Source organism: Trichechus manatus, unplaced genomic scaffold (genome assembly GCF_000243295.1).
Source record: "Trichechus manatus latirostris isolate Lorelei unplaced genomic scaffold, TriManLat1.0 scaffold00001, whole genome shotgun sequence".
NCBI classification, from domain to species: Eukaryota; Metazoa; Chordata; class Mammalia; order Sirenia; family Trichechidae; genus Trichechus; species Trichechus manatus.
This window is the reverse complement of record NW_004443937.1, coordinates 36,350,159-36,360,185: the sequence shown is the minus strand read 5'-3', so window position 1 is coordinate 36,360,185 and position 10,027 is coordinate 36,350,159. Positions and strand designations below refer to the sequence as shown.

The 10,027-nt window shown below is 42.6% G+C and overlaps 1 protein-coding gene and 1 pseudogene across 1 annotated transcript in view; one reads left to right on the top strand and one right to left on the bottom strand.

Moving 5' to 3' along the window:
- The window catches only part of APPL1 (adaptor protein, phosphotyrosine interacting with PH domain and leucine zipper 1), a 37,092-nt gene extending 36,912 nt beyond the window's left edge, over positions 1-180 (bottom strand). The window contains 1 exon segment of the mRNA XM_012555845.2: positions 10-180. Coding sequence (XP_012411299.1) covers positions 10-63 — 54 coding nt within the window. The 5' untranslated portion in view covers positions 64-180.
- A 7,586-nt stretch (positions 181-7,766) lies between these two features.
- On the top strand, positions 7,767-8,218 carry LOC101352066 (60S ribosomal protein L31 pseudogene; annotated as a pseudogene).
- Positions 8,219-10,027: the final 1,809 nt, after the last annotated feature.

Genomic DNA, 10,027 nt, shown 5'->3' with positions numbered 1-10,027 from the left:
CGTGCTCACCTGCGGGCTGTCCTCCAGCGTCTCCTCGATGGGCAGCTTGTCGATCCCCGGCATCGTGGCGAAGGGAGGGCGACGGCAGGAGACGCGCGGCCGCCCACAGCTCCCCACGCCCCTCCGCCCTGCAGCAGCTGACCCCGACCCTCCCTCCGCTGATAAGCGCCGCCGCTGTCGCTGCCCCGCGCCACCCTCGCCAGGCCCCCAGCGGCCGCGCGGGAAATCCCGCCCCTAGACCCCGCTGCTCCGCCTCCCAGTGCACCCATTGGCTGGTGGCGACGTCCGTCGGCGCTGGTGGGGCTGGCCGCGAGCTTCCTCGGCGGCGCGGGGCCTTGGGGCTGGTGCGGGCCGCGAAGGCGGGGCGGCGCGGCTGGCGCTCCGGGAGCGTCCGCCTGCGCGCGTGCTGGGATGCAATTCGTAGACGAGGTGGGAACGCCGGCTAGCAGAGCTCGTGTGAGGACCTCACTGGGGTGTTTGGGGCGGTGTCACTTTCCCCGCAACTTTGGTCGTTAGAGACCTTTTAAAAAGCTCGACTGCTGGGGCCTTTCTTTCGTTACCTCACATTACAGCCACCTCCACCGTGTCCGAAGCTTCCAGCCTTCCTCCTACAGCAAAATGGTGCTGGCTGACTCATCTCTGTGAGATCCCAAGTTGTGGCACTGACAAGGCTTTCTGGTAAATTCGTGGAGAGTAGACTCCAGATACTTTTCTAGGCACTTAAATATCAATATATTCAGTTAAAAACAGTGACTTTGTTGCCCATTTGCCAGTTCCTACCTGGCCTTGAACCGACACAGCGCAACTTCGACTTTCATATGTCTTTTAAATCACAAATACAAAGTCTTTTAAGAATCAGAGTACACTAGCTCATTATTTGGTAACTGATTAGTATTTCTGTCAGATTAAAAAATGTCGGAAGAGGCTTTAAATAGCTTCTTCAGCCTCTAATTTTACAAGTAGAGAAAAAAGTGCAGCTCAAGGAAGTTGCGGATTTGACCAGATGAAGGCTATAACCCGGGCCTGCCTCCTGCCTGTTTGTCCCTCTACCGCCACCTCACACTTCCTCATTTATTTCTGTACAGAGTTATAAGAAGCTTTCATCAGTATGCAGAGAAAATGGTGAAATCACCAGAGTCTTCTAAAAATCTAGCCATTAATTCCCTCAATCCATTCCAGTTTCAGTTAAGAAATATGAGATGCCGCGTACAGATTGCTAGCAGCTTGTTCCCACCGATACATTGGAACAAATCCAAATACAGTGACAGGAACGAAAATCACATATTAAACTAAAATACTCAGTTTTCTCATGACCTCTTGAAGAAAACATAAAATGAGGTTAAGAAAGTTTTACCAGGTATACTTGCAATAGTCTCACAGAATTAGCCTTAGTTTCTAGCTACTTAGATTGTTTATCTATAGACAACTAGTCATCCTATAGAAGAGATATTTAGTTTTTGAGAAAGATGGTTTGGAGTTGGTTCTTAGATTTTAAGCAATGGGGTTCCCAGCTGCTTAGATGTAGCCAGCATCATGCAGACCCCAACAACCCAGCTCTGCCCTCCATGAGCATTTTCAACGCTATCAGCACAAGCACTGTGAAATTGACTCTGAAAAAGAAGACTCTCGAGGTAAGGGACTGTCTGGGTTGAACTGTGATTTAGATTATAAGTGAAGGAGAAGAAAGGTAGTGAAAATCGATAAGTGAAAATGTCTGAGAAAGAAGAGTAATCATATGGTGTAACTGAAGGGGAGTTGTCCAGGTAACTTAGCCAAGCCAAATAATTCCAGTGAAAAATTCAGTTAGGTATCTGAGTTATCTGGGTGGAGTATTGTCATCAAGTTAAATGGTTTCCTTTTTTGTATATTATGTCCATCTAAACTGTTTTTGTTAAGGGTTCTCAAGAGGCTATTTCATTGCCAGAGAGGGGCAAGGAATTCTTGCCAGGCTCAGCTGGCTGAAAAACAAAACAAACAAAAACAGACATTCAACTTAGTGGAGATGAGGTTTATTCAAATTATAAAACTAGAAAGAATCTTAAAAGGTGTTCTAGTTGGATCCTCCAGCTTTAGGCCACTCAACACCCTGCTCACCCAAAAAACATGGTTGTGTTTCCTGTTTTAAAACATCTCCAAGGATGCAGAAGCCACAGTCTCCTTTGGTAACTAGTCTAAGTTAAATCAGCCTAAGTTTTGTACAGTTAACCAAACTCAATTCATTTTAAGCTCATCTCCTTGTACACAGGAAATGAGGTTTGTTCAGAGGTTGCCTGGGGGGTTACTGGAGACTCATGTGTGGGTAGCGTAGTAAAAACTTTGGCCAGCTGGTTAATTGTATGGAAGGCAAGGCAGGATTAAACGCCATCCAGCAAAGAATTCATTGAAACATTTCACACCTATAATTTACAACAAAAGGACTTATAATCTTGTAAATAGACTTGCGAATTACTAGTCTCCTAAAATTATATTTTTCCCTGTTATAGTTAGATTTTTACATGATACTCTTTGAAGTTCTGGTCTGTGGTCTGCAATAGGAAAGAATCCAACAACCCAAATAACACTGGTGCTTTCTTTTTAAAAAGTATCCCCCTAGGTCAGTGGTTTCCAAACTTAAATACACATATAAAAATCATCTAGGAAGGTTGTTAGAATGTAGGTTCCCAAACCCTGCTGCAAGATTCTAATTCGTTTGGTCAGAGTTATGACTGGGAACCTGGGTTTTAAACCCCAGCTCCCCGCATGAGTCTGAAGTAGGTAATCCTCAAACCACATGTTGAAAAATTCTACCCAAGACACCCTTCCCACATAACCTTGTATTTTAGAAAATTTAAAGAGTCAAGTAAACATTTAGAAATAGAATCCTAAGTTCCAATTAGAGATGGTGATAAGAGGCACCATTTCCAGAACCATCTGGAGAGCCTGGGAAGCCTTGTACTCACAGATATCCCCCAAAAGACTCCATCAATCTGAAATTCTGGAGATTGATGCTCCGTTTAAGAGTATACTGAATAATGCAAATAATTCTGGACGTTACCTAAGTAAATCACTTCTTAGTGGGACACACTTTAACAGATAATTGTTTTCTTCTTGATATCCAGCTGAGATGAACCAAATTCAAGAAATGAGTATATTGTTAATTTGAGTCACTTCCATCTGCTTTAAAACATTAGAATCAGTGGTAAAGTAGATAAAAGCTCTGGGCAGTTGAAGGCAGGGCTTCAAACCAGTTCGAAATGGTTCAGTCATGGCTGATGAAGCAAAACCGGAATAGAGCTGAATTTTTAAAATTTGGATGATCCGGAACTATAACTGGAATGGGGAAAATTACAAGTTGAAGCCCTGGAGTGGGAGATTCTGAAGAGGCATAGTGAGCCCTTTCAGGAGCCTGATGCGGGAGATTGGATTATTGCCAGGACTGTGGAGCGTGACACACATTCAAAGCAATGCAGTCGGTGGCCATCTTTGAGCGGGGCACTGTTTCCGACTCTGTGCAAAATCGCGTGGGCAAGAGATTTGGTTGCCGTGCAATGCATATGCTGCCCTTATTTTCTAAGAGGAGGATTAAGTTTCTAGCAGGGCTTTGACCAATAATTTTTCCTGTTCCAGTTATAGTTCTGGTTCACTCAAATTTTAAAAGTTCACTAGTGTCGCTTTCTTGGCCCTGATTCAACCAGGAAGAACCAGCTCAAAGCCTTGGTTGAAGGGTAGAACAAAGGTTCTGAGGAGTGGGTTGCAAAAAGAGATGGGAGGGTTGCAAGAAGCAACTGATTTTTCATTGTATCACTCTCTGCTTTTAACCTTGACGCTAATACTGCTGTTGCTCATTGCCACGGCGTTGTTAGAATGTAGGGCAAATGCTGTACTTCTACTTTGTTGACTATAAAAAGAGAAAAACCTTATTTCTAGGATAATCGTGTATGGTTTTGTTTCTTTTGTGGTCATCTTGATTCCTTTTTGGAACAAGAGGACATTAGTAAATTAATTTCTTTGATCGGGCGAAGTACTTGGAAACAAAGCAGCATGGTTTCCATTTCTGTGATGAAAATGGAGAGGTGAATGAGGGCATGGGCTTTGAAACCAGCCTGCCTGGCTTTGAATTCTGGCTGCACTAACTTTGTGACTTTAGGCAAGTTACTTCTCTGTGTCTCCATTCTGGCATCTGAAAAGTGGGGCTTAATATAGAGAACTTACATTATAGGGTTGTTTGGATGATTAATGAGCTTTTAGAATAGTGCCTGGCACAAGGCGTTCAATAAAAATTAACTATTCTTTTCATGATCTGTTGTAAAGTATTAATATAGCAAATAAGTTGCTTTTAAGGCAGCTCTCGTCTTTGTCTTTCCATTATCATATCTAAAGAGACCAATATTTCCTAAATCAGAACACTATGCTCATTATCTTAGAGGCTCCTGATACTCTTTTAAATAAATGATAGTACTTTTACCCTTGCTAGTGTTTTACCACTGTTGACTTAGGTACATTTGTGACCAAAACAAAAATTTAAAAATCAGTAAAATGTATTTTGATATTCTGGAGAAAAGGTGTAGGTACCAAGACAGCAAAGGCTATTACTCTGGAGTTTTTTGGGGGAAGGGAGGGTACCCCAAGATGAGAAGACACAACCTTCATGACACTCCTACCGCCAGTGTAATTCAGGGGAGCGAGAGGCAAGTCAGCAGAGAAGGGGTTGCTCTTAGAGAAGTCAATATGTGCCATGACTGTATAATCATTGAAAACATTTTAATTTTTACAGAACCACAAAGGGCAGTATAGAAACAGTAACTGAAAATTGATTATACCAGTACTAGTTATCCCATGGAAACCCTGGTGGCATAGTGGTTAAAGTGCTATGGCTGCTAACCAAAAGGTTGGCAGTTCGAATCCACCAGACGCTCCTTGGAAACTCTATGGGGCAGTTCTGCTCTGTCCTATAGGGTCGTTATGAGTCAGAATGGACTCGATGGCAACAGGTTTGGTCTTTTTTTTTTTTCAGTTATCCCATGTGGCGGGACGGTTAAAAGCTTGGCTGCTGACCAAAAGATCAGCAGTTCAAAGCCTTGGAGACCCTAAGGGGGCAGTTCTGTTCTGTCCTGTAGGGTCTCTATGAGTTGGAATGGACTCGATGGCAACAGGTTTTGGATTTATCCCATGGACCCCTGGTGATGTGATGGTTAAGCGCTGGACTGCTAACCAAAAGATTGACAGTTTGAACCCACCCATTGGCTCTACCAGAGAAAGACCTGGTGATCTGTTTCTGTTAAGATTATGGCCAAGAAAACCCTATTGGGCAGTTTTAGTCTGTCATAATGGGGTCTCTTATGAGTTGAAATAGACTCTACAGCACCTAACAACATTTATCCCATTAAAAAAAAAAAAAAACCATTGCCGTCGAGTCAATTCCAACTCATAGTAACCCTGTAGAACTGCCCACATAGGGTTTCCAAAGAGCAGCTGGTAGATTTGAACCACTGACCTTTTGGTTAGCAGCCGAATACTTAACCACGGTGCCACCAGGGCTTGCTAATGCAAGTAAGTCACGGGGTTAATCAGCACATCCTTCCAGGAACACTAGATGGTGCTATTAATTCAGTTTTGGGATTCAAACTGCCTTAGCGAGACAGTCTTCATTTAACTAATAATTTATTTAATAATAAAATATAAAAAGTCCTTGCCCCTATGGAGCTACAGTGTAGTGGGGATGGGGTGGGGAGAAAGACAGACAGTAAAAATATAATAAGTAATATTAGAAATATAGTTTATAGAAGGTGATAAGGGCTATGGCGAAGTCCCTGGGTGGTGTAAATAGCGCTCAGGTGCTAACCAAAAGGTTGGAGGGTCAAGTCCACAGAGAGGTGCCTCAGAAGAAAGCCCTGGCAGTCTGCTTCCAAAAATTCAGCCATTGAAAACCCTATGGCTTGCAGTTCTACCCTGAAACGCGTGAGATCGCTTGAGTCAGAATCAACTAGGTAGCAGCTCGTTTTAAGTGCTCGGAAAATACAGCAGGGAAACGGGCGTGGGGGGCAGTTATAATTTTAAATAGGCGAGTCATGGTGGGTCTCATTGAGAGGGTGACACCGAAACAAACTTGAAAGAGACGAGAGGAAGCCGTGGGGACACCTGGGGGGAAAATGTTCCTGGAAGAGGCACCAGCAGGACAAAAGCACTAGGCCTATTTCTGGAATCACACAGAGGACAGGGTGGCTAGGTTAGAGAGAGCACAGGCTAGAGTGTAAGGGGCTGGGAGGAGGAAGAAGAGGCCAGATCGCATAAAGCCTTGTGGGCTATCATGAGGACGTTGGCTTGTACCCTAATTGTGGACAAAAACACCTTTAATAGAGATTGTGATTTGAAACAAATGTTGGGGAAGTTGAATGAGTTAGTGATATGAGATATCATACATTATGGGCAAATTAACATTGTCTTAAATAAGCTTGGTGGTTTATGTGATGCATTGATTTACAGGAAAAACAATTACATTGGTGGTTTAGCTAAATCACGTTCCATATATAGGGCCATAAGTAATCTCTTAATAACAAAAGACAATGGTTTAATCTAAAACAGGTGTATAGTTTTTCCTCTTCCCTTCTGAATAATTCAGTCCTAAAGGCATTAGATGGGGCCAAGTAAGGGGAGTCTGTGCTGGTTGGGGGAGCTACAGTGGCCCAGAAGAGGGTATCAGTATAACCGGGGTGAGGAGGGCATCCCCACCGAGGGGCGACGTGGTGCAGAGTGTCAGAACTTGTGGAAGGTGAGGAGGGCGTCTACATAGGAAGCAAGCGGTGTCAGTATAAGTATAAAGAGGGTGTTCTGGCAGAAAGGTGATCTGGAACAGAGTTTTGGAGCAAAACTGGGGTAAGGAGGACATCTGCATGGAAGGGCAGTTCTGGAGTCCAGCCATGATGAGGAAGTCTTCTGTGTGGGGTGGCAGCCTGGGGCTGGATTTCAGAACCTATGGGATGAGGAGAATGTCCATGAAGGAGGGCAGCCTGGTGCAGGTCTCCAAGCCCAACTGGAGTGGAGAGGGCCCCCACGTAGAGAGTGGCTGGGCGTGGGGTGGCAGAGGCCTAGTGGGGAGGAAAGGGCTTTTGCACATGGAGGAGCACCCAGCCTGAGGTATTGGTGTTCAAAAGGGGTAAGGAATGCTTCCGTACAGTAGGGCAGCCCAGGGGGAGGTGTGAGGGCTGCCGGGAGGGGTGGTAGCCATGCAAGTTTGTTTACATGCAAAAGATAGATCGAATAAGTAAGTAGATTGAGGATAATAGGAACTACGTTTCTTATTGTCGGAGAAGGAAGTTACAAATATGGAAAGGAAGAAAACTAGAATGAACCCTATGATGCTCAGCTGGAATTACAGGTATCCATGTGAACTCATAGATTTCAGTAAATATATAAGAATAAAGAGACATGTAAATGTGTGTGTGTCATATACACATATACATACCTATGTTCCCTAGCTTTTCCACTGAGAGGGCCTAGGAGCAGAGATACCCCACTGGCAATGAGCACACACAGAGCCCCATCTTGGTTTCCAAATTCCATTCTCCATTAAAAAGAACCAGGACTCCTTGGAGAAATCGCTGGCTGTAGGGCTGGAGCAAGAAAAGAACAGCATGAGCCTGGAACATACTTTTACGCCAGAAAGTAAGAAAGTACTCAAAAATGTTGTGTCAAAAGGACACAGAAGTCAGCTTGAAGGAGGCTCTCATTTTCAAGCGGTGAAAATTTGAGCATCAAAATAAACTTTTCACTCTTCCTTTCCAACCTGGACAAGGCACATGGCTCCTGTAAAGAAGGGTGGCGAGAAGGGCCGTTCTGCCATCAACAAAGTAGTGACCAGAGAGGACACCATCAGCAGTCACACGTGCATCCGTGGAGTGGGCTTCAAGAAATGTGCCACTCAAGCACTCAGGGAGATCTGGAAATTTGCCACAAAGGAGATGGGAACTCCAGATGTACGCCTTGACACCAGGCTCAACAAAGCTGTCTTGGCCAAAGGAATGAGGAATGTCCCATACTGTGTCTGTGTATGGTTGACCAGAAAACATAATGAGGATGAAGATTAGCCAGACAAGCTGTATACATTGGTTACTTATGTACCTGTCAGCACTTTCAAAAACCTACCGTCAATGGTGGATGAAAACCAACAACTGATTATCAAAGTTACAAAACTGCCAAATAAATAAACGAATAGGTTATAACCTATTAAATAAAGTAGGGAGCCGTGAGTCCATACTGATATAAATAAATGAATCAATAGAAAATTTGATAAGGAATAGGATATTTACATAGGCTTAAAGTATCTCCCCACAAAATATTTATTAACCATAAAGGGGAAAAGAGTAACTTTACAGCAGAGAAGTCTGGCAGATACGATCTTACAAGTGCTCAGAGTTAATCACTGGTAATGGTATAAATCAAAATCGTGTGCCACCTGATGGGAAATAATGAGAAGAACACAATATCGTTTCTGTGATATTCCTGCCAAAGGTACTTAACCTGAGTCTAATCATGGGGAAACATCAGCCAAACCTAAAGTGAAATGGATTCTACAGTGTCACTGCCTGTAATCTTCAAGCGTCAAGGCCTCGAAAGTCAAGGAGATGCTGAGGATCTGCTGCTGATTGACGAGTCTGAAGACACAACTGAAGGCAATGAGTGATTCTAAACCGGATTGTTTCGACGTAAAGGATGTTATTTGGGACACTTGGTGAAGCTTGAATGGCGTTTGGTGATTAGATGGTAGTAAATATCAATGTTAATTTTCTGGTTTTGATGGTTTTAATGTGATTATGTAGGAGAATCATTGTTGGCAGGAAAAGCACATTAAAGTATTCAGAGGTAATGGAGCATCATGTCATCGACTTACTCTCAAATGGTCCAAGAGAGAAAAAGGTTTTTTGTGCTCTACCTGCAACTTTTCTGTAAGTTTGAGGTTGTTTCAGAATTAAATGAAAAACATTAAAAATTAAAATAAAAACTGAAACATAGCTATAATCATGAGTAGACCAATGAACATGATACATTGCTAAATAATTTATTTTTTCCTTAATTTTTTTCTGTTTTTAGAGAGAAATTAAGTCAGTAGATGTCCTGGCTATAGAAAGGAGATTGTGGATCCTGGAAACAGATAAGACCTCTGGCCACTCAAAGCAAAATACTGCAAAGATCATGTGTGCTCTTTCTGCCCCCGCCCCCATATAGTATCTGCTTTTGTGGGAACCTAGATACTTATCTATGTGGAAGGATCCAACGGGAATCATGAGAACTGCCTTATTTGATTACAACCCTTTAGAAATATGTATTTATTTTAAGGCAATTTCACTAATATCTGAGTTGCTGGATTTCTGAAATAATGTCATTTCCAGGCATCTTCCAGTACTAAAGTGAACTTGCTTATTTGGGTTGTGTGTGTGTGAAGTGTATAATAATAATGCTTACTATTCTAGATTAAAGTTATTTGATAAAGTATTTTTAAAATCTTTTAGCATTTAAATTATATCCTGCCAATTTTCATTAGTATTTTACCCTCTCATTCTGGGAACTGTATTTTAATTCTGAGATAATTCAGTTGGCTGAATACTCATTTGTCTGGTCACCTAAGCTAGAAATAGCAGAATAATATTAACTTCTTCCCTTTCCTGAAGACACACACACACACACATACCCCTATGCCTAACTGGCCATAAGTTATGTTGATTCTCTCTGATCTTTTCTTGAAATACTTCTTCTAGGCATCTCAAAAAGCCTTAATAATATCATTGGTGACAGTTATAAATAATAGCAAACACTTTATACACAGGGTTTACTATGTGTCAGACACTATTCTAAGAGCTTTTCAAATATTATCTCATTTGATCCTCAATAAGGTAGTATAAGTATCCCCATTTTATTGTAGAGGAAACTGAGGCATGGAGAAGTTAAGTTACACATCCCAGGTCACACAGCTAAAAAGACAGAGCTAGAATTTGAACCCAGGTAATTTGACACCAGGCTGAGGCTCTGAATCACTCCTTAGCCCTGCCCAATC